Source organism: Coturnix japonica, chromosome 1 (assembly GCF_001577835.2).
Source record: "Coturnix japonica isolate 7356 chromosome 1, Coturnix japonica 2.1, whole genome shotgun sequence".
Classification (NCBI taxonomy): domain Eukaryota; kingdom Metazoa; phylum Chordata; class Aves; order Galliformes; family Phasianidae; genus Coturnix; species Coturnix japonica.
In genome coordinates this window covers 27289690-27314304 of record NC_029516.1, presented here as the reverse complement: position 1 = coordinate 27314304, position 24615 = coordinate 27289690, and the positions used below count along the sequence as shown (strand labels likewise).

General features: G+C 37.9%; 1 protein-coding gene across 3 annotated transcripts in view; it reads right to left on the bottom strand.

Moving 5' to 3' along the window:
- TMEM117 (transmembrane protein 117) overlaps positions 1–24615 on the bottom strand; it is a 192470-nt gene that overhangs the window by 160023 nt on the left and 7832 nt on the right. For all 3 annotated transcript variants that reach the window (XM_015854821.2, XM_032443208.1, XM_015854812.2), the window contains exon 3: positions 747–879. In XM_015854821.2, coding sequence (XP_015710307.1) covers positions 747–879 — 133 coding nt within the window. The remainder of the gene's footprint in view (positions 1–746; positions 880–24615) is intronic.

Below are 24615 nucleotides of genomic sequence, written 5' to 3'. Positions count from 1 at the left end.
GAAATTTCAGATTAAAAGCTGAAATTAAAATAAATCCAAACAGAAGGGACAGACAGCTTTTCGTCCATCAATCAATATTACCCCGTTGGAGTACTTTATGAGTTTTAAAAAAATGAATAAAATTTAAAAATCAGATTTTTAAGAACCTTTTAAGCAAACCAGACAAGAAAGCATTATTTTGCATAATCAAAATAGCACCATACTACACATTTCATGTTTGGAGTGTGTCTTTACTCAAATTTGAATGTTCTGATTTCTCTCAATTTCATCCCTGAATTTCCTGATTATACACAATAGTAACGTTTACACTTCTAATTTACTAAGTCCTAGCTTCAAATTTGCTGACTTATACTTTCAAATCAAGCCAGTTCTACATAATGTTCATGGATACCCCGTTGGTATTAGGTGGGGATTCCACTTTCTGTAACCGAAGCTTTAATCCCTTTGGCAAATTAATCAATTTAATTACTATTCTACCTATATTCAAAAAGAAGAATTCCAGAAAAAAAAAAAAAGAAGAAGAAGAAAAGAAAGAAAGAAAGAAAGAAAGAAAGAAAGAAAGAAAGAAAGAAAGAAAGAAAGAAAGAAAGAAAGAAAGAAAGAAAGAAAGAAAGATTATGAATACTACTACATTTGCATTTTTGTAAGTTCATGCTCACCATAAGAACAAGTTCATGTATAATACGAAGTTTCCCATGGAATGCATTCTAGAGCCAAACAGACAGAAAAAAAACTTTGTAACCTACCTCATATTCCCTGCCATAATGAGGAATAGATTATAAATGTGAGAGAAAATGAAGAGGAAGAGGATGGTACTGAAGAACATTGTCATCCAAGACCCGTGGTCCTCTCGAAACATTTTCAAACGGAGCAACTGACCTGTGGTATGGATATTATGAGAAACCATATTTTAGTCAGTCAGTAAATATGTGTTTACAGAATACCAAAGAAGACCCAAAAACAATAAAACAAAACAGTGTACTACAGTGAATTTCTTGTTACAACCAATTATTCCAGTTTGTATTGGGAGGACAAGTTCAGTATCATGCAGCCACACTTGCCTTTTTCGGTTCAGCCATGAACAGAGATTTTTCCTACAAAACTATAAGGTAGTTTCCCACAAACTGATTTGGTGACAAACCAATTTAGATTTTGATTCTACAGACTAAATCATTTAACTGGACCTCTGAAGGAGTTCACATCATGCCTGTGGTACCTGACCGGAAAGTGGCTGTGGTTTTATATATACCATATGCAATCCTACATGCTGGTCAAGCAGCCTTCGCTATTTCCTTGCTCTAATCATTAACACCCATACCCAGTCTACTCTCATGCTGGCAGAGCAGGTACGCACAAGTGAACAAGAGTAGGGAAACAACCTGTCTAGAAAAAATGATAACCCCATCTTTTTCTTCCAGTTGAATTAGTTCCATCAACCTGCTGACACTGAGACTCAGTGAATAGCAGTGCTATAAATCTGTGCAGAAGTGGGAAGGAGTGATGGTCATAAAGATCATATGTGTAAAGTAAGCCATCCCACTTTCTAGAAACTGCTGCATCCTAACTTTCTAAAACAAACACCACAGCAGGGAAAATCTCATGGAATTAGTCTAGAAGTGGCATTTGCCCACTGTTCTGAGAAACAAGTCTACAAGCTGAGAGGCTTCATAAGAACTTCAGGCTCTGATATCTGTTATTTGCTGCCAGTTGTTTCTTGAGCAGTAAAAACAGAGTCATTAAGTCTTGATGGTTGAATCTCGTTCCGCTGACTATTGACAAAGTTGGGTCAAATACAACATGTGGTAATCGATAAATCATCATATGTGTTGGTCTAGCTTGTGAAAAACACAAACAGACTAGAAGTGGAGGATTCAGGACATTTGGACTCACGATAAAAAGAGATTATTTTCCGAGCAGATGACTGCAGGATCAGTTGAGAATTAAAGAAATTGCCTGGACTAAAGGGATTCTCCAGGTACCATAGGAAAAACCATCCCTCGAGTCAAGGACAACTCTTACTTAAACCCAGAAGTACACAAAAACATACAGTTAGTAAATAAGTAAGTAATCACCTCTCCCTGCAATAAAGTTGAGATTATCCTGTGCAAACTCCTTGTTCCCCTATTTTGTGAGTACTGCCACCCATTTAATAGCATCACTGAAAAAGTCTGTTTCTAGAAATATACTGAAGGGCTTAGACCTCAATAATACTGCTTTCAGCTGGAATAACCTTACCTGTGATACACCCTAGGCAACTGCTGTCAGATTTAGAATCCAAATGCTACCTTCTCATCATTTTACAAACAAATCATTTACAATGAGCTCAAATGGAAGATAGTATTATCCTCTTTCTAACACTGTTGACTTGTCAGCATTTTATGGGCTGTTTCAGCTTCGTTCCATGACTAGTGGGGAGGAGGGATTTTTGCCTTTTTGCTACATGATACCACGACAAGATCCTAAAATGATTAAGCCTGTAAGTGAAAACATAAATGAACCATATCACACAACAGAACAGAGCTTACAGCCATGCTTACAGTGTAATTATTACTACTTTCTTAGCCAAAACTGTACAACAAATGTTGTCACTGCAACACAGAGAACTAACTGCTCCCTGGAGCATTTGAGCTGATTGTTTCTCATTGAAATGTTCGTGTCATTTCACAAATGTAATATTACAGATTTGTCAGAGCAAGACTGATTTTCATGTCCTCTCAATGAAGTCTTACTACAGTATAACATTCTTCTTATCCCGCTTTTTTTTAGTTTATACTGGGTTTCAATGGTTCCAACTGTTGTTATTTATTTTCAGTAATTAATGGCTTAAACAGGAGTGTGCAAGTGCCTAAATGTAGGTGCTTCAGTCATGGGACGTACTTCACTTTTCATTCTGCAACAAATGCATTTTGCAGAGAACACAGATATGCCTTATGGCTAGAAAAAAAGCTCTGCTTACTCTCATCACTGGACAGGTGAAATTTTTGTCCTGTTTTCTTCAGGAACATATTTTTCCTGACTTAGCTTCCCTTTTTTTGCCTCTCTCATTTTTATTTTTTTTCTCTCAGTCCTCCTTCACTGCCATTAACACAGCAGTTTTTCACTTCTTTAGGTTTCCTGTAGCCCATCTGTGCAAATAAGTTCAGCCTACCTGGTTTCCAGACCTTCTTTACATCTATTCCCATTCCACCTTTTCTCTCCTGAACCTCTCAGTCTCATCCAGCCCATTCCTTTCCTATCCAAGCTCTGTGGTGGGGTGAGATCTGCCCATTTCTGCAGTGGGGCAGCAATTCTGGCAGTGAAGAACAGGGAAGGAAAGTGCAAAGGCACACACAAGCCCCAAAGTCCTCCACCCTTCTCTTTCATATTAGAAGCAACGAAAGCCCCAGAAAGAGCCAGACTGTGGACCTGTAGTGAGTCCGGTTTTCCCTGAAAAACAAGTGGAGGCTGCTACGTTAAGTAGCAATTTAGCCTGACTGAGAGGAGGGGCGTCGTGATAAAAGTTGTCTCTCTAGCAGTTTGACAAATGCCCTCTGAAGAGCTGCCGCTGCCTATGGAATATCACCGAAACCTTGGATTAAAAGCAGTACTTGCAAAGTAGAATTGAGATTCTAGAAGATTGAGATTAATGGAGAAGAAAAGCACAGCCTGGAATACAGACTTCTGTAAAATAGATGATGGCAACATTTCTAAAACAGGTAAGAGAAAAAATTATTAAATATTCTCCCCGCTTGTATTCTCCACAGTAACAATTTTTTTTGGTATTTAGCTTGTACATTCTGATCAGCACATACAAACACATATACAATTTCAAATTACTGAAAGTACTTTTTAATAACTATTGTCAGTTTTTTAAGCCTTAACTATTCCTTTACCATAATTTGTTTGCCAAATGGGCTTTCATTAACTTTCAAGTAAATGAACATCATTTCTTAATTAAAAAAAAAAAAAAATAGTAGCTTAATCACAATGTAGACTGAGTCACTAGGAACAAAGGAACCAAGTATTAGCACAGTGTACTTACCTAGCTGTCAGAAAACTTGCCATTGTCTGATATTAAAATAAGGCACCCCTGAGACTTATTACAGCACATATGCAGATCTGCTGGGCATCAGCACAGCTCCAATGGTCTCAGGATACAGCAGGACATGGTGATGATATCTATTTCGCAGGTACAGCGAAACTGGATTTTACTTGTAGAGAATTCTTTACATTCTTCTAATGGAAGACCAGGAGGTCTTACTATAGCACTGAGCTGAGAGTCAAACTGTTTGTGTCCTTCTCTTGCTTATTACATTATCTTGGAAAACATTCTTATTTAATTTGAACCTCTTTGAGTGTGTCCATCCTGTTTGACAGACTGTAAGTCATTCACCCCAGCTGCAAAGCACAGTGTTTCAAAAATTCAGTCTTGGTTATGGTCTCTAAGCTCTACTACAATGCAATGAATAAATAAGAAACCTTGAGAATATTTTAGAAATATCCAAGTATGAACACCAGGGGCTCATGAAATTCCAGGAAAATGCCTACCAGGAAATTTCAAAGAGCATGGAAAACAGAGAAAAATGCAATCATTCTTCTTGATGTGATTTTGATCTCCACATTCATTTTATCAAAATATGCAGTTCCAGAACCTCCAGATAACTAACTACCTGTAGCTCAAGCCAGAGCACAGTCTAGTAAACCCACAGTGATGAAGAGGACAGAGGATTTATTAGTTCCTGTCTGTAATTGCCGTAATGCATTTACTACGGAAACTTACAGCAAAGTGGATCAGGTGGCACAGCTGTCTCTCCAGTTAAGGCTGACCTACGGTCCTCTTCCATGAGCTTGATGAAATCAAGAATTCCCGGCATTACAGTTGTCTCCTGCAGCTACAGACATGTTTTTTGTAGCCAGTTTAGGGCTTGTTTGTGCTACCACCATAATTAGAATCAAGAGCCTTCATTCATAATTATTTAAAAGGAAGGCAGAGAGGTAGGAAATAAATACAATTTAATTCAAAGCACAAGTGAGATTTTGCCAAGATGATTATAGGAAAAGATAACTTTCCAATACATATTAAAACTCCTTTGAATAGAACACATTCTAAAGCAAATGTTACTTAGTGGTATTGTACTTACTAGGGTGGTTACATTTTAAAGAATTTAATCTCTTCATTTTATAAACTTTGGTTGAAGAAAAAAAAATATATACAAAACTTGATATCCATAAAGGCTATGAGAAAGAGATAAGAATACCATTATCCCAGGCTAAAGTACAGTGCTTCAACACTTAAGAATACACATTTAAATAATAAGTAAGTATTTCCAATCTCTTAAAAACACCAGGAGCTGACCACATAGCTTTCCATCGTTCTGGAAAGTCATTTGACTGCTTTTGCCTGACTGCTGAACTTCTACAGAAAGAACTTTCCTTTGTAATTTTATTCAGTACAGTTTGAACTAACTTTTCCTAAGTACGTTATTTGGGTGAGCCATAAAGCAAAATAAATAAGGCAAAACAATGCAGTCCCTGATTAGGAGCTCAAAACTCTTACTTGTTATGTCCTGAGCTATGTCTATGGATATACCTTTGGAAGAGTAATATTAAGGGAGGGAAAAAAGCAAAACACCATGTTCCAAGAAAGCACTACTATCAACATAACAGTGGAATTTTGGAATGGTCCAAAACTTTCAAGGAATCAATAACATTATGGAAAGGAGCTCTTCCTTCTATGTAAAGTAAGTAAACAATGAGTAAAATTCTATTCCACTTTCCTATCAAGTGCTATAGCAGATTCTGATTTCTAAATGGCTGTTTTTACACAAAGTTCCCTCACACAAAGTTCCAACTTGGACAGACCTCACAGATTAAAATAGAATCACTGAGTCACAGAATCATTGAATCAAAGAATGGCTTGGGTTCAAATGGGACCTTGAAGACCATCTAGTTCCAACTCCCCTGTTGTCAGCAGGTCTGCCATCCATCAGATCAGGATGCCCAGTGCCTTATTCAACCTGGTCCTGAATGCCTCCAAAGATGCACAGCCTCTCTGAGAAATCTGTTCTCTTTTATCATTTGGAGAGAGGTTCTAGAAACATGACAAATGAAAATGGTGACAGTTCACTCCACTGAAACACTCCAGCCTTTATTTTGTGTTTGTTGGGTTGTTTGGGTTTTTTGTTTGTTTGTCTGTTTAATTAGGAGTTCAAAATCTTTGGGACTAAAAGTGAGTCTTGGCAAGCATGAAAACCTTGCTTTGAAAAACACACTACAGGTCTATATTCCAAATTATCTATAATAGGCACTGATAGATACTGGTTAACAACTAAAGACTGAGACAAAATGAAGTCTTTCTATCCCTATCAAAAGCACAATGGTTTTGCCATGGACATCCGTTTAGAGAAGAATGCAAAAATAAATAAATAAATAAATAAAGCACACAACAGCAAAAGAGCATTTTGTTCATTGCCTTGAATATAAATGTTGGTGTTGCCTTCAGCACAACCTGATTTGTTTTGATACTGTCTTCTGGATCTTAGTCACAAACCACTGCACAGTTACCCACATTACAAATGCCTCTAGGCCCAGTACAGGTACCCAAGCCAGTCAGAGCAAGGGTGGAGTGAGCGTGGCCATCTATTTTCCTTCTGCTCTTTCCTCTGTTTTCTGAAAAGCCAGGCACAGATGTATTACTCAGCAAAAGGAATCCGCATGTCTTTTTTCTCTTGTGTTGTGCACTACACTAAATATTAGGGAAGAACACAAGGGTTTTTATAAAGGTTTGTGAAGCTCTGGCTTTGATGGCATTGTTGTGTAGTAAGCTTTCAGTATTGCCTACTTGGAATTTGCTTTTTTTTTTTCAGATAGAGGAGAACTTGTGCATACCATATTCTGAATTATTTCACCAGTTCAAACATACTGGATTTAACTAAAAAGTTTTGAATTGCAAATTTAGTATATTTAGCTATTATTTTAAATTTGTTGGTTTCTTTTTCCCCTTCAGGCCTACTCCATGGAAAGATGACAAATGGTACATGCACTGTTTTCATTTGCAACAAGCATCCTAAGCTGGAGTGGTACTGCTATCTGCTGATTCTAGTTTGCTTTTTCACTTTGATAGTGGGATTTCTAGGCAACATACTTGCCCTTCGACATTATGTGTACTGCGTGAAGACCTGGACTACTAACAGCATATTTCTATTTAATTTGGCATTGTGTGACTTCACTTGGATTCTCATGGCACCCTTTTCAATATACCATAGTCTCCAGAAGCCAGATAACTCTCTCAGTCAAACATTTTATCACATCATAAGACTATTTTTTAGTATTAATATCTATGGAAGTGTCTACTTCTTGACACTCATCAGTTTTGATAGATACTTAGGTGCTGTCCATCCTATCACTTCATTAACATGGTGGAACAAAAGAAAGGCCGTGTTTTGTACCGCTGCTGTGTGGATCTTCATAGTTCTTGCATCAGTGCCAGAGATCTTCTGCACAATTGAAGCTAGAAGACAGCATGACAGCAAAAATTCCCAAGACGACATTAGAGAGCATGTACATTTTGAAGTGCCATTCATACTCTCAAAGATTGTATTGAGATTCCTAATTCCAGTCACAGTCATCTTTACATGCTATATGTTGACTCTCAAAGCATTACTACAACTCTGTAAGCGACAGCAAAGAAAAAATAGAATTATTAGGCCTCTTTTACTGATTTCAGCTGCTATGATTGTATTTGCTGTGTCTTTCACACCTTATCACATTACGATGATGGTGATAATAATTTACAAAACTTGTTGTCAACCAACCTCTGAGAGCTTAAGCACATTAATGGCAGTTTATCAAATCACAGAGATCATCTGCAGCATCAACAGTTGCCTTGACCCAATCATTTTTACAGTAGCAAATAAAACCTTCTATCAAAAAATTAAAAATATAAAATGTCATCCAAAATTCCAATGCTGCTGCTGTCTAACACACAGGGTAAGGGACATTGCTCTGTCCCCAAGAACAGTGACTTAAATGTCAGTTTACAAATACACGCATCTCTTCCTATCCATTTAACTTTCTTCCATCGGAACAGTTCAAAATTTCATCTCCTCTATAGCATAGCAATCTCTTGAGCAGGCAAGAATAGACAGCAATGCAGAGTAAAAGTTAACAAGTAGATCTACTGGAGAAGAAATGTTATTATATGTACTTTAAATATTATTGTCATAAATATACATTAATTTATTGTGACATTGCACTTCTTCCCTGTATGTACATCTGATACGAATGAACAGTGAATAAAAGCTCTAAGGATCTGCTTTAGTTCTTAGTCAGAGAAATACAGAAAGTCTATGAGTAAACAGCGTTGAAGAGCCTCCTAATAGTTTCTTTTAATTACTGGTAGTCTCATAAACCTTGGGCAATTACAGATGTCTCTCCTAAGTGCTCTGCTTCAGATAAATGCGTTATTCTACAGTGAACTCTTTATCTCCTGAACAGGGACAACTGTGCAAAGGAAAGCTTCTGTAACACTGAAGTAGCAGAACTGAGGGAAGAAACACTGCTACACAACAGTGCTTTTTCCTTGTTAATTTAGGGTCTCAGCATCAGGACAGTATACAGCTTTGCTTATTAAAAGAGCACAATGAAGAACTTCACTTTCAATAGTCATTAGACAAGTGTTCTCCCGACATATATAGACAGTCATCCTTCATATTCAACTATGTGCGTTCTAGCCAAGTCTCACAAAATATCTTGTTAATTATTAAAGGCTATAAGTCAGTGGGCAAGACAATTTTATTTTCAGAAGTGACAATGTATTTGTAGGTATATTTGTATAGTGTCTTTCTTTTCATTTTCATAATTCTAGTATGATTTTGTTCTTATACATAATTCTACATTGACATTAAATCTCACTTGTTGAATTTTTCAGTTGTATTGAGTAAATACATGTGTATACATAGTATCTAGAACATTGGTTTTTTTAATTGTTTAAAACTGTGATGCAAACTGGAGGAACAAGTCTTGATAATCTGAAACACTTCAAATATGTTTATACGCATATATATGTGAGGATCTCACAGTAAATTGCGTGTCTGTATTCTATTCTAGTGAGTTACTTACTCACCTAATTGTTATGTGCTGCTCTTAACCCATTTATGATTCTTAATCCGTAATGTTCCCATATTTTAAACGAAAAAATATTCCCCTTCATCTACTTTATGTGTGAGCAGCCTACTGTAAATACGACAGGATAGTTAACAATGCACTGACTTCTTAAAGAGAGTTTGTTAATCTCTAAATGGGTACATATTGGCCACTACCCCTCTATATGCTTACATTTCAGACTGATACAGAAATGATACTAATGCCATTTAGTGACAAAGGTGCTCTCAGCATGAGAAAGGGATGAACAGGAGAGATAACTGTGAAACTCTGGGCTAAATGAGTTTATTACTCTCCCTGGATTGCACTGCCAACTTTTAAATATAAGCAACTTCCAAAATCAAACACTTAATATTTTATCATTTATTCTCTCTTTAAAGCTATAAATACACTATTTCTTTCTCCTTTTTCTACTTCAGTATCGATTTTCAGCATGGTTTGGGGTTGTTTTATTTCTGCAAAACTCAATGGGAAATCAAAATAAGTGGACACAAAGTTAAACATAAAAGTTCATTGCTATTCTCACTGCATACTGTCTACAGATGTTAATGTTGCTACTACATATCAAGTTAGCATCATTAGAAAGGGGTTCAGTTGTTAATGAGGAAATAAGCATTAAATTCAAAAGAAATCGTGAAAAACATCAAAGTTGTTTCTTTGTCTTGGGAAAAGAAAAAAAAAAAGAAACTTTTTTTTTCTTAAAACTGCTGCCTTTATAATGATGTATGATGCACCTATGAATGCAGTCTGTGTTCACGAGTACCCATATGTTTGTGAGAATTAAATTAAAAATATCAAATAAAGAGTGGAATAGGAAACTTGCAGCAAGGTCAGGCTCAACAATTAGAAAGATTCACAGATAACCCTTCTGCAAGTCGTAGGCCTTTTGCAAGCAGCATTAATATGCATTGCAAAGCCATGGGTTTCTCTACCTGAGATTCAGCGTGTGAAAAGAAAAACTAAGGCTACTAGTGTAGTTAGCATCATTAGGTGAAATAAGCGTTATCAATGTTAATGAGGAATGAAGATTACTAGTGTAGTCTTTGTAGGAATGTCAATGTGAGATTCTGACTCAGAAGAAGTTTTCCATAAGACAAATTTTATTCTGGTCAAGGTAATTCAGACATAAAAACACATTTAACTGAAGAAGAGCAACCTTCATAGTCTCTATGTGGCTGAATTATGCAGTATATAGATAAAAAGATGCAAAATTAGCTGCTATTTACTTTCTGTCAGCATCACCCTACCAAAGAGCTGCATGGTCTAAGGCACACATGACAGAACAATGCCAGCAGCTGCCATCATGGGCCTGGGAGAGCATCAATGCTGTAAGTGCTGTGCCCAGTGACCAGGAAAGGACAGCAGGAGCAAAGAGGCAAGGAACTGATTTTCCAGATGTCAAGCCAAGTCAGAAGACTAAAACTGCCATGAAACAGCACATATCAAAATGATACTGATTTCTGCTGCATATCCTTTGATCTTCCCCGACTACCAAGAATATGAGCAAGAGATAAAGGTAGCATGGATGGCAGCCCCGATTTATCTGCCGTGCTAGGGAAAAGCAGAAGAAAGCTGGAGACTCTTCTAGTTAATTCACTTACATAGGATGGATTATGGCAGGTGTTCCTCAGTCCACAGTTCTGTGTTCATCTACAGATCAAGAGACACACTCTACTGGGACTCTGAAACTCTCATAAAATCCACTTTTTCACATTACTTCTCTCTGTATTCCACAAACATAAAAATATGGAATAAAGTGTATTACAAAAGAAAATACTTCTCTACATGTCTGTTTCTGTAGCTGGATGGAATGGCCCACAAGTTTATATAACTCAGCTTTCTGTCAATGAAACTATCAACAGAAGAGGTCCAAAGGCATTCACATACAAATGAGAATGTGAGAAAGAAAAAGCCAACAAGCCTCCTTGTGTCCTTGAAAAGTTTATTCTCAACAACCCAAATAAAAGAAATGAAGACATTCCTTAAAAAAATAAAAAATAATGTATCCATGTTGCAGTGCCTCTGTTGCCTGTTCTCCCAACCTGGTACCTTATACAACGTGCCTCGTACTGGCCTGAGTTTAAAGTTAATCTTTAAAGATCTGCTTTAGGATGTATAATCCGTAGGAAAAATCATTCTCTCTCTCTTACCTTCTGCTGTTCAGATAACAGTTCCTCAAGCTAATCAGCTATGAGTACTCCCTAGTAGCTGAAAAGGCTTCTAAACATTTATTTTCCTGCTTATAAATGATGTAATAATCAATTAAACACACTTCTAAAAAGTGTTCTTGTTCAACCAGGCTGAACTAATGCTAATGTTCTCGTGGATGAAACCAAAGGTTTTCTACAAACTAAGACTTTAAAAACACAAGACATCTGTTCATATTTACTTGGTCATATTTTTATTTGGAAATAAATGTTCCTAAAATGTTTCATTATAATATTCCTCAGATAATTTGACATGCACAAATAAAATCAAATCAGATTATTCCATTTTGCTACAATAAGTGAACAATAAAACAAACAGCTAAGAGCCAAAGTCAACATCTCCTTCTAAGACAAATATGTTGCAACACTGGTTTCTCACAGCCTATTGTTTGGGTTAAATCTGAGGACATGGTATCTAATTAAATGCCTGCCTGTTCTAATGAGTTTGAACACATCAGTTAACGTTGGAATAATTTATTAGCCTAAACTGACTGCAAGATGTGGATAGCTCTCAATTACTGTTTCTAGATTCAGAGAGATATTACAGTGACGGGCAACTTTGTAACTTACTAAGTGAACACAAAATGGCCTGTGGCCTGAAAGATTTGCTTAAGGGTGTGGTTGGGGAAACAACTTTCTCATTTATTACTGTTAAACTCAGCATTGTTTTGTGAACAAAAGTTGCTAAAATTAAAATTTCTAAATTGAAGATATAAATCTAGTGACAAATGTCCCAAATGTGTTCTTTAAGGTAAGCCACCCTTATGCATCCATCATTTTGTATTTGCCTGCGTAATACTTGCAGAACTCTGCCTGAAAACTTTCCATGTTAAGACATGAGCTTACCTTTTTAAAATAACAATGTTAGAATGCTCCTAAAAGATGGAATCTTGCTTCAATGTGCATAAACCAATGGATTCTGATATCAGTTTTCCTTTTCCAAGTCTCAGAACCACTGCACCTGGCAAACAGGAGGATAAAATATCTCACCTTTGTACGCCACTTTCACCAGTGGAAGGCAATGCTTTTTTGGTAGAAGGAAAAATAATCATCACGCTGATTCTACAACTGGAGGAACTATGGCAGTAGGAAGCAAGCTCTGCATGGGCCTCGCTACCGCTGCCTGTCTGGCCTTGCATCAGGCACAGGTGGCCAAGGTCCCAATGAGGCCTGCAGCATGGCATTGCTTGCCAGGGTAAGATTCCTGCTTCCTCTTCACGTGGTTCACAGGTCTTCCTCCATCTGGGCAAGGTGAGCCTTCATCAGGGAGAACTGCACTTCTCAGCTTTTGCACTCAAAGCTAAAACGCAACCTAATGTCACAAAGCGTACATACTCAAGGTCTCAGCTACTGACCTAGCCAGAAAAGTGATGCCTTTGCACAATATGTCATGTATTATGGGAACCCAGGATCTCCAGTTTCCTAACAGCTCAGCCAACACTGGTCAGAAGACCAATGTTAGCAGCCAAAATGTCTCCATCAGCCTTCTTGTGGGGTCTGACCTACCTGACTCTGCTGGTCTTGTGGACCTCGCATGAACTAGAAACTGCAGGGGAAGTAAAAGCAGATGATAAGTATTGCTCTCTACATCTTAAATGCCATGCAGTCTTTAGATACTGCTTGCTATTTGTCTAAGAAAAAAATAACAGAAATAAAATTGTTCATAAGAATACACACTCATCTTTTAACACAAAATAAGTATGGGAAGATGGACTTTTACTGCCACGAAGAAAGAGCTGGCATGGTCTTTGTCTCTGAAGGATTACCAAAGGCAATCAAGAGAAATCTAGTGATGGTCAGTCTGCTCTATAATATGATGCAGTGAATTCATGCAGGCATCACATCTTTCTGTATGTTTCACATTAATGTCATAACTATTACCTGGATATAATACCTCAGTCTGCTATAAATTGCACAATGCTGGTAACATGGGAAGACTTAAGCCTTAAGCCACGCCAGAATTAGGATGGGCAAGCAGGCTTGATTTCGCATTTTTCCACATCTATCAATTCCCATTACATGGACTTCAAATGTAATTTTAACCAGAGACTTTACTCTTCCTCCTTTTATTACATCAGGTTTAGAACATTGTGCTGATGCAGTTAAAAGAAAATCTAAAAAAGTAAAAAGAAAAAAAAAAAAGATATTGATTTCCTATTATGTATTAGAACAATTTGCAGTAGGGAAGGAACTCGAAATCCTGCCTAAGCAATAGAAAGTGCTAACGTGTCTGTTTGTGAGGTGCAGATTGTTTAACTTTATGTGACAGTCTCCAGTTTGTGAAATGATCCTGGAAAAAATACCCTCTATAGATATCTTCACTGATTTACAAATAAAATTTCTTTAGAGGATATGTAATTATATTTGTGTACTCTTTATCCTTAATTAAATTTTTAGCGTCTTTAAGTACTGGCTTTTTTAACTGCCAGAGCTATAAACGTAATTCCATGATTCTCCTCCTTTTTCTCATTCTACAGCTCTAATACATTTCATCATTTTATTTGTATCATCCAGTCGGAGCTATAATTTTCTTCTCTGAGTTTACTGGATCAAATTTCACAATAAATAAAAGAAGCTTTACAGTATTTATATCCTTTATAATGCTGATGCTGAACTCTGAAAGGCAGGGCTGTAATCTCTATTTCTCAATACCAGTTCAGATGCATCCTGCAATGACTTGTCAGAATAATTAGTGCTCTGTTTTCTTTTAAATTTGTTTGTTCTTTTCTCCTGACACTGCTTTGAAACTGATTCACAAGCTTACTTTCAATAAAAAATAGTTTGCTTGCAACCTATCTTTCGTGCTGCCCTTCTAGATAAGCATTTATAAAGCGTGTTTTGTCAGAAAATAAAGGAGATTTTGTCCTCATGCATCAAAGAGCACCTTTAGTTTTAACAAATGGTCTTTGTAATAAGTTGTCCAAAATGCACTACTCAAAGTAGCTCAGAAACCTGAGCATTGTGCTATATGCAGTTTAATATGTTTGATTGTAAATAGCATAACATGTTTAAATAATAGCAAACATGCATGACAAATGTTTAGCTTGACTTGAGTCAGGAATGTCCTTTTCTCTCAAACAGATGTAGCTGAGATCAACAGAAAGCAGCCATCCCACCACTAACCCTGACCTGGTATGTAAAAGAGATTTAGGTTTGACCATGAGCTTTGATACTGGTTTTCTAAGGGACTAAGGAAAACAGCACTGTCTCTGCTACTCTGGAGGGAATGTAAGGCTCACAACAAACATGTATGCTCAGCTGTCAAGGACCAGCAGAGGGCACAAAAGAAAAGAGGTTTACATTTTCTTGAGATAAAAAGTAGTCCAGCACAGGAGGTAGCACATGATCTAATAAAAAGAAATTGTCCTGAAGGAAATGAAACAGTGCTTTCTTACTAAATATATAGTATATATGTGTGTGTGTTTGTGTATACGTATATTTGGACTCTCTCCTTGCTAACAAAGTACATTATTTTTTTTTGTCCAGAATTCCTCGGTCGCCTCAAGAAGGGTGATTAGAACTCCCTGTGCAAGATTCTATCTCTCTGAGGCATAAAATATACAGAAAAAAAGAAAATCCTACTGCAGATAGCTTTCTGTTTTAACCCCAGTATTAACAGTATGGAAGTGGAAAGAGTAGAAATGCACAATAGCAACTAAACCTCCAGATCCATTTCACTTAGCAACATCTTAGAAAAACTGAATGTTAAATAATTTGATACTGTTATTTGCTAAACTAAGTAACTGTGACAAATGCTGCACTGAGAAATATGTATTTACTAGAAACAATGTGAAAGGAGAAACTGTGTTAATATTAAAAAAATAATAATAGTAACAGCTTCATAGCAAATTTCTTAAATAAATTAGTTTTTATTTCTTAAAGAAAATAAGCTTTTAATTGTCATAATCATTCAGTACCACTAGAAGGTGCTCCTCTGTCGAAAGATGATTACATCTGTTTCAATTACTTCTCAAAACTATTTTCCTCAGATAACTGTGGTTCTAGCCAGGTTCTACACAGACTGTAGTAGCATCAACTACACCTGTCACACAGGAGCAGGACCTTACATGTCCTAGCCATTAACAGCCTAAGAATAACAGACCAGTTGTCGCCTATTTTCTTCACCAGCCAGAACCTCCACTGAGCAGGAATCCAGTTAGTGGTGCTGGAAGGTGAGAGATTGTGGATGTCCCCTTCTTTGATGCATTTGAGGCCAGGTTAGGTGGGACTTTGAGCAACCTGGTCGTGTAGGTGGTGTTCCTGCCTGTGACAGGGAGGTTGGAACTACTTGATCTTAAAGGTCTCTCCCACGCCAAACCATTCTGTGATTCTGAGTTTAGAGAACTGTGGTGAATCTGGCACCTCACGAAGAGCCACAAAAATTTTATATAGTGACGGTGGTGAGGCACTGGAACAGGATGCCTAGTGATGTGGTTGATGCCCCGTCCCTGGAGACTTTCAAGGTGAGGCTGCATCAGACCCTGGGCAACCTGATCTAGCTGTGGTGTCCCTGTTCATTGCAAGGGAGTTGGACTTGGTGGCTTCAGAGTTCCCTTCCAGCTCTAAGTATTCTATGATTCTTTGAGCGTCTTGGAACAGAACACACTCCTAGTGAGACACCTGCACACTTGTCTGAGATCTGAAGGCAAGAGGGTCCAAGATTTTTAAGAAAGACTATAAGACAACTGTGCAAACATGAGCACATGATTTACACCAATTCCACAAAAACAATTTCATGATATCATACTGTATCTGGAAATTCAAGGGGCAATAATTCATATTTCATAGACAGCCTCATAAGAGCCTCAGCCAAGTTGAGATTTAGTTCACTAGATAGATGATAACCAGAAAGGCATTCTGATACAGTCTGGAGAGTTTTGTGTCACTTGTCGTTGGATAGTATTTTGGTGAGAAATGTGAAAGAAAAGGGCAATGAGGATGCACAGGCTGGCTAAGGTAAGATTCTGATTTTATGAGGTGTGAAATTTACGCTAAGTGTGAAAGTGACCATTATAGAATTCAAAATTTTGGTATACTTTCAGAGCTTCCATTTCTTCAGCTTTTCTACCATAGACTACTACAGCCAGTAGGAAGCCCATTTCCAGTGAAAGATGGTTAAGGAAGAAAGTATCCATAGAGTTCAAGGAGTGAATCATTAACCCATTAAAACCTAAGGTCACCATAAGCACTAGTTTCCTGATGGTGAGGATGTGATTGCTTCGCTTTTCACAAACTTCAGTACCACACAAGCAGCAAACATGGAGTTCTCAAGTGGAGTCTCTCAAGCAGAGCACTTTGCAGAACCCACTCAGTAGCTCAGGAACTACTCACATTCTAGAGTTTGATGCACCAGACAGTTCAAAATGATCACAATGGAAACGATTAAAGGAGAAAGATGCTGGTAAGCTATTCTGGAAGACAACCCATTCCATTCACCTCTTTATGTTAATATGGCAAACGTTCCCAGGGAAAATACCTGAGTTCCAAGGGAAATATGATACTGTTACAGAAAAGCACCTCCAGAGGTGCAACTGTCCTGCTTTCATGTAGAAGACAATTTATATAATCCTGGATCTCAGAGCATAAATGAAAAAGAAAGAATACATACACGTCAGGAAGACAGCTTTCAGATCCAGTGCTCTGCATGTGTACCATGCTAGGGCACAACATTTTCATCTTCAAATAGCCAACACAACGCTCTCAATCTTGAGATGCCAGTGTCTTGATAAGGAATAGACACAGAAAATCATATCTGTTGTACTTGTTTCCTTGAGGTTATGGAACACTTTCTCAGTCTTGCTACTGAATGTTTCTGTCTCTTTCAAGGGAAGAATTTCTCCCTTTCAGAGCAAAGAACCCAAACCTCTTCAACAGAATCAAATATCTTCACTCATTTTGAGATAGTAATTATTCTACGGATGTCTTATTAGATTACATTCAATCCATCTTGTACAGCAATGAGGAAAAACAACCACGAATTCTGACATTACAGTGGTCACAGAATATTCACTAAGACTCCTTGAAAGGTCTAGTTATGGATTAAATGTAGGATTAAAAATAATACAAATTACTATAACACCACTAAACAAATAGGGCTTTTCATACTGATGAAGACACCTTTTTGATGCTGATGTACTTAGAAATACACACGTTCTTCCTACTCCAAGGAAACAGTCTTCTATAGAAGTCTATAGTCTACTACAGGCCTCTATAGTATATCACAGAAAGTAAATAGCTAGAAAGTACTTAATTTGCTTCCTTCAACATGACAAAATACTATAAGATGGTTTTATGGGATAGCTCTCAAGGGATAAGGTCTGTAACTATAAAAATGAAAAAAGAGGGATTCAATATACATCAGTGTAAGCAGAGTGGGAACTCTCAGTTTCACTTTTGGTCTTTTAAAGGAATCATATCAGGCATCAATCTGATTTCAAGTGCAGTACCCATGGTACAAAGTGAATGAGGAACATGTGCTCCACAAGAAGTGGTGTAACTTTTCAGGGACAAACTCTTATCCAGAGAAGCTGATTTACAGACAGAAACTCATACAGTATCACTGGAAACAGAACTAATTTTTTTTTAATTACTTTCCCAGGATACAATATCAAATGAGACCTTAGTATCAAATATATGACAAGACCATAACATTTGACACAAAAAGGTTCTCAGATCTCCAGTGTCGATGGGTGCTGGTGGAATGCTAAGAGTAACACTCTCTTGAGCAAGTTGTAGGCCACTCCTGTGCAGGCAGCAGAGCTGTAGTGTGCTCCCATTGATTATGAAGAGTCTTCACATCTTCTTCATTTTTATACATCATGAAACCCAACGTATTACACTGTCAAGTGTGAATTAAGATTCATATTTTATGTCCACTCATACCCCTGACCACAGATCAACAAGAGAACTAAGATGTTAGTGGGTTTTTTTGTTAATTAAAGCTAGGATTCATCCAATTTTAGGCCTTTCATAGTTTCATAGTTTCATAGTTTCGTGCGGGTTGGAAGGGACCTTAGAGATCATCGAGTCCAGCCCCCGGAATTCGAGCCTCTGTGTAGCAGAGCGGCACTTCTACCACTTGCGCCACAGGGGGGATTCGAACTCCGGGCCTTATTCCCTTTCCTCCACATAAATTAAATTAAGTATTACAGCACACAGGTCTGGTGCCCTCTTTGCATTAGTACTAAATAAAGTGTGTTTCTCAGCACCATGGCATCAGTAATCCAGAAATAGAAAACATTACTTAGCATGCACATACATGAGCTACAAGCAGCTGTCCACTTTGAAAGATTATATCCCAGTGCCAAAGAGGAAAGAGGAATTAAAGCAATTTAAGACAGGAAGACATCAGCAGAGTAATCTGCCTCTTTTCAACCAACGGCTTGTTTTTAAACATTGCAGTTTTTCTGGCCTCCAGGCAAATGGTCCAAATCAACAAGTTCTCCAATATTTTAACACAAGTGGGAGGAAGAAGAACTTGATACATTTGGAAGTTGATGAGAAAATGTTAAAAATCGTGGAGGACTTGCTTCTTAATAACAGGTAGGCAGGAACAAAGACTACTGCTGACTGCTAGCTTTATTATTTGCCTTCAGAATTACTGTCAAAGGCATCCAAAAATAGACCTATTTTTGTTTGAATCTGAACAAATTGTTACAGGCTGGAAAACTATCAGCACCATCTTTCCTTGGCATCTATGGTAGGCCACTGTCAGATATTGAGCCAGAAGTGGGAGAAGTTTAACCAATAAAGTTATTCCGAAGACTTTTAAGTCATAACATTAAACTACTGATAATCACACATAAACCATTGAGTCTGTCATAACCTATTCAATGGTCAATTTGGATATGCATAAGATGTATATTTTTTATCATTCTGGTTGATCAATTAATAGATGCATGAAGCAAAGGAAAAGGCAGAATTCACTATATTGTAAGTTGCACAGGCAGGCAACAAAATGTGCAAGAACTGAAATCTTGATTATAATTTTCTAACTCACGTCTTAATAAAAATCTTTGCTGAGCTTAAGGGAAAACTCAGCTTTTCACTTCTTTTGGATTTGTTTTTGCAGCATTCACTGTCTGGTACATGAAGGACCTTCATGCCACTCTGACAGCCTAAGGGGACCTTCAACAGGGCACACCATGGCCACTGAGACTGTGTTTTCCTTGGGGTCTTTCAACAGCATGCTGCAAGGTGATGCTGCACACTAATATATCCTCTATCTCCTTACTGCATGGAATAAGGAAAGAAGAAATTTGCCCCTCTACTAGGTTGTACCAGCACTATGCCCACCAGGCTTATCCTGCTAGTAATAAACTCACTTCTATTTCTAGAAATCGGGGGACTGAGACATATTCCTGCAAGTGACAGGCATCATTCCAAAATCACTCCCTGTCTCGAATGGAAAGAAAAATCTGAACATCACATCAAAGAGATCAAAACACATCAGTTGACACATCAATACTAAGTAGCAATGAGATTATTTTTAGTTTTCAGGCACTGAATGCTAAATATTCTCTAGAGTCTTCCCATTACAGATAATCTCACACACACAGCCCTTCCTGCATTCTCGTGCTGCTGCTTGGGGAAAGGGAGACGTGTTTCCAAGAGAATCAAAGTTTTCATTGCAAAAATAAGCTTGTTGTGGCTGCTGTTGGTAATGGCCTGAAGTTGTGGCAGGGGAGGGTCCAGTGGGATATTACAAAAAACTTATTCTCAGTGATAGCAGTGAGAAACTGGAACAATCTGCCCAGGGAGATGATGGAGTCACCATCACGGGAGGCATCCAAGAGCAGAGGAGATGTAACACTGAGGGACATGGTTAGTGGGCATGTGGGGATGGGTCAATGGACTGGATGATCCTACTGGTCTTTTCCAACTTCAATGATTCCAATTAAACTCTACTGGTAATATGGTACCAGACATTCCATAGTTAATGCTAACAGCAGACAATAGTGTTCTTCTCATCGAACCTAATGATAGAAAGCAGCAAGAAGTTACAGCTTTCCTAAAAACGCAAATGAAAATGAAGAATCGAGGAGGTCATTTGCATGCTTTTTATTTATACTTCAAAGGTCACGTGTGGTCTCTCTGATGAACAGTGTAAAGTTCATTTTAAACTGACATCTTTATTACTGGCAATTTCCCATAGCTGGAATCCAATGAGCCTACTGTCTGGCAGAGTTTCTTGCTTTTTATCTTGCAGTGGTGTTTCTGGGTAGTTTTTTGTTTTTGTTTGGTTTTTCTTTTTTTTGTGCTGAGGAATCTGGCTTTCAGAAATGCACACTCACAGCCCTTTGTGTGTTATTATTAGCTAGCTGTTAGATTGGCCTTCTGGCACATATTTTGTACAACCAAAATAACCCGACTGTATTGCTTTGACATTTTTCTGGATACAAAAGAGGTGAATTGACTGTGACGTAACCACAGCAGACCTTGAATGTCTTCAACAGCATAAACTTAACAAATGTTATTAAAATTCATATTGAACAGGCTCCTGAAGATGCTTTGTTTGTTTGACCAGCTATCACATTAGTAGATTTCTACTGGATTGAAATCATCACAGGAAAAGAAAAAGCAGGAACAAAGTGGCTGGGTATTAAGTGTCAGATCTTATAGTAATTTAAGCTACAGAGCTGACAAAAGAAAAGAATATGCCATGTCAGTTGGGTTACAGTGTGATGCAAGTATTGTCACGCACCCATTGCTTGCTGCTACAGACATTAGCACGGCTGTTCATAAGGTTCCGAACAAGCGAGAATGGGAGACAATCTGGCTGAAAAACAACCACGCAAAAATCCTGCCACATCTTTTTTTCTCATTTAGTTCATTAGGCGTTGCACAAGCACTACGCCACAGCAACACTAGCTGCAATACCGCAGCCCAGATTTTACCTTAACATGACCCCTGATATTCAAGATACTAATTAATCATGTATGTGCTCTTGTACAAATGTATCCTTTGTCAGTTAGCTGCCTGACAGACTCACTTTTCTCCTATGTAGTACATTATCATCCTGACTAAATCCCATTCTGCCTAATTTCCTCTTGTAATCTGCATACATTCACTGCTTCAGTTGTTACACACTTTTACCTCTCAGCATAAAAGCAGACACTGAAGAGTCTGTTTATAATAGGTTTGCAATATCCTTTAGAGCCTTTTAGATAAAATGTTTGACAAAGAGAGTTATGTTTTCAGACAACAGGTCCTCAGTGGGTGTTCTGTTTGAAACTGTCTGTCGTGAAATTGGTCCCAGCATGGCACCACTGCCCATTAAAAAAATCTGCAACATTAGCGCATGCAATTCTCAGTGCAATTCCTATAATGACTGCTTTATTTATTCACTTCTGTGTCTACAACGCTCAGATTATCATTTAATTCTAGACAAACTGCGTACTGCAATCATTTATAGGGGAGAATAAATTAAATTCAACATTCCTTCAACTGCTTAGATTTGCTTGCAGTGTTACGACGGCCCACCTGTTTTAAGGAATACAGCTTTAGTTCTGTTAACCTTGTTTTCTATAGTTTGTTAAAGCATATTAAGCATTTAATTTCCAACCAGTTTTAAGTGAACTTTAAAAATGGGGCATACTCCTTAACAACTGAATGAATTTAAATCTGTATAATAACAGAGTTTAATTGGACTTTGTAATCACTTAGAATCAGAAAAACAAGCAGGCACATATCTGCCCATTTTTTAGTAATTATACTTTGAAAAACTGATTCAGTAAGTCTGCTTTATTTAATAAATAATAATAAATAACAAAGCTATGCTTTATTACTCATGGAAATCAGTCAAAGCAAAGATGTTGAACTGAAAAAAAAATGAAGACACTCAGTCCAATAATACTTCTCGTTTATCTACGCTGCTAAAAATCTACATAAATCAAAAACCATTTTAGATATACGTGATGTAATAGATGATTATATATTGATGCAAGAACCAAAAAGTCCCTCTCTAAACTCAGAATTTAGGCCCAAGGCTTGAGTACAGAACTGCAATCGTACAAATGCTGAGGAGGTGACGATTAAAACATTCACTTTCTACACACTGAATACTGTGTTATTTTCCAGACAGTGCCCCTGAGCAATATGAAGAGATTATTCATGACTTTCTTTTAAGGAAGCATGTAAGATTTGAATGCATTTTCTGAATGCACACTGTCATCTAATGGGGCCAGTTTCTAAGCTCATTCTGCTTTTAATAAAGCAGAAAATAAACCAATAACTCTCTAAGCAAGGGCAAAGAAGATACTGCTTTTTCCCTCCTCAAGTAACTCTCACACAGAGAATAAGAAATGATGAGGGTGTACATTTTTATTCCCCAAAACTTCCAATATTCATCTATGACCCTGCATTTTCCAGTGCAAAATAAAAAGCATGACAGAACACTACAGACTACCAAACACGAGATAATGCTCAGTGATGAATCAAAAGAATATAGTGGATAACAGACAAGAGGCAATTTTAAAATTCCATTTGTTCTGATCTTATGCCAAGAAAATATATAGAATGTACTAGATAAAGGCTGCTTTCTTTGGAAATCTTTATCACTGGAGATGTTTATTAAATGAAGTAAGTTTCTTTCTGACTGAATAGCAAGAATGTAGAGTTCTAAGTTGTGAGCAGTGTCTTGAAGGTGCCCTAAGAGGTTACTGTGCTAAGGTAGCAATGAGTATTATCAATTGAAAATACTCAACCATGTCCTCTATTCATGATTTCCACTCCACAACAATATAGTTTATCTACTGCCTTATCTTTATGTAGTCTCAGAAAGATTAAGCCTAATTAATGTTTAGGCTATCACCCCTCTACATTCCATTTTTAGGAACATAACATGCTTGAGCTTAATCCTATTATTTTTGCAGTTCACAGCAGTCACGGTTATCAGATGGTGTCTGTTATAGATGGTAAACTTTGTTACAATGCAGCTCTCACAACACTATTTTTTTAGTCCAAATGCGCATTCAGCAGCAAGAAATACAGAAGGGACAAAAGAGCAGGAAGGGCACATGGAAAGAAAATCCTTTTCAGTCCTCTACATCTAAAGTGAGATGTGCAGACTAATCCTTCTCAATTTCAATTTGCAGCACACACTGTGAGCCAAGATCTGACACAGGGAGATTGACTGGTGCTATTTGGTTTCCCGACAGCAGGAAAGTATGTGCAGGCTACAAGAAACAACCAGTCACAATTTCCTCTGCAAACAGAATTTAACAGAGAAATATAAATAAACGCACAAGGATTTAAAATAATAAAAAATAAAAATAAATAAATAAAAACAAGAAAAATCTATATGAAAAGACAAATATTTTGCAACATCTCTATCTCTTTTGAAATAAGGAAATTAAAAGCAATAATGGGCTGAATGTACGAAGTGCTTGAAGCTAGAAGATCCAGAAGGTAAACAAAGTGGGTACAAAGTGGGATTTCTAGGCAGTAAAGACTTTAAAATATTGTCAAGTAAATGTCAAGAAAGATTTCAGCATGGGCTATGCAAATCTTCTGGAGACCAAAAAGATACACTCAAGCTAAAAGCCTCCTCTGAAGCCCACATCATCACCACATCGATGCTGTCACTCTCCACACATGCCAGTTTACAGCTAGCATGGCCACAGCACACAGCACGCAGTCAGGCTGTCAGTCACACAGGCTGTCAGTCACACAGGCTGTCAGTTGCAGGTCACCATCTGCTCTCAGTGCATCGCAGGCAGCAGCCCGTGTGCATGGCCACGCTGCATGGGCACCATCCCACAGCACTGGAGCCAACATGAGGCCAGGCTGCCATGGCCCCTGGTTATTTGGCTGCACCATCCTTGGCATCAGCACTGGCACTCAAGTGATGGCAGAAGCAACTGGTTTTCCATGAGCGCTGCTTGCCCAGGCTGGCTCGCTGCTCAGCTGCATCCATAGCAGCGCTGGCTCTAGGCAGGCCCAAAACCCACAGCTGGGTGGGACTGGGGCAGAGCCATGTTGTCTTAAACTGCTCTGAAAATGAGCTTGCAGCAGCTAGCCTGAATCAGATGGTATCTACACCCCTATCACTTCCCCAGACCAGAACCGTAAATATCCATAAGCCAGCAGGGCATCACAGATAGGAATCTCTTGGCTGTTTTTTGCTTCCCAGCATTGATTCCTTCTTTGTGCTGCCACACATATCTGTGGGATCAGATATGATCCTCACGGAAATAGAAGGTGGATACAGCAAACATGCCTGTACTCCCAAACCTGTTTCACTGAGCAACTACACAAGAGCACAAAC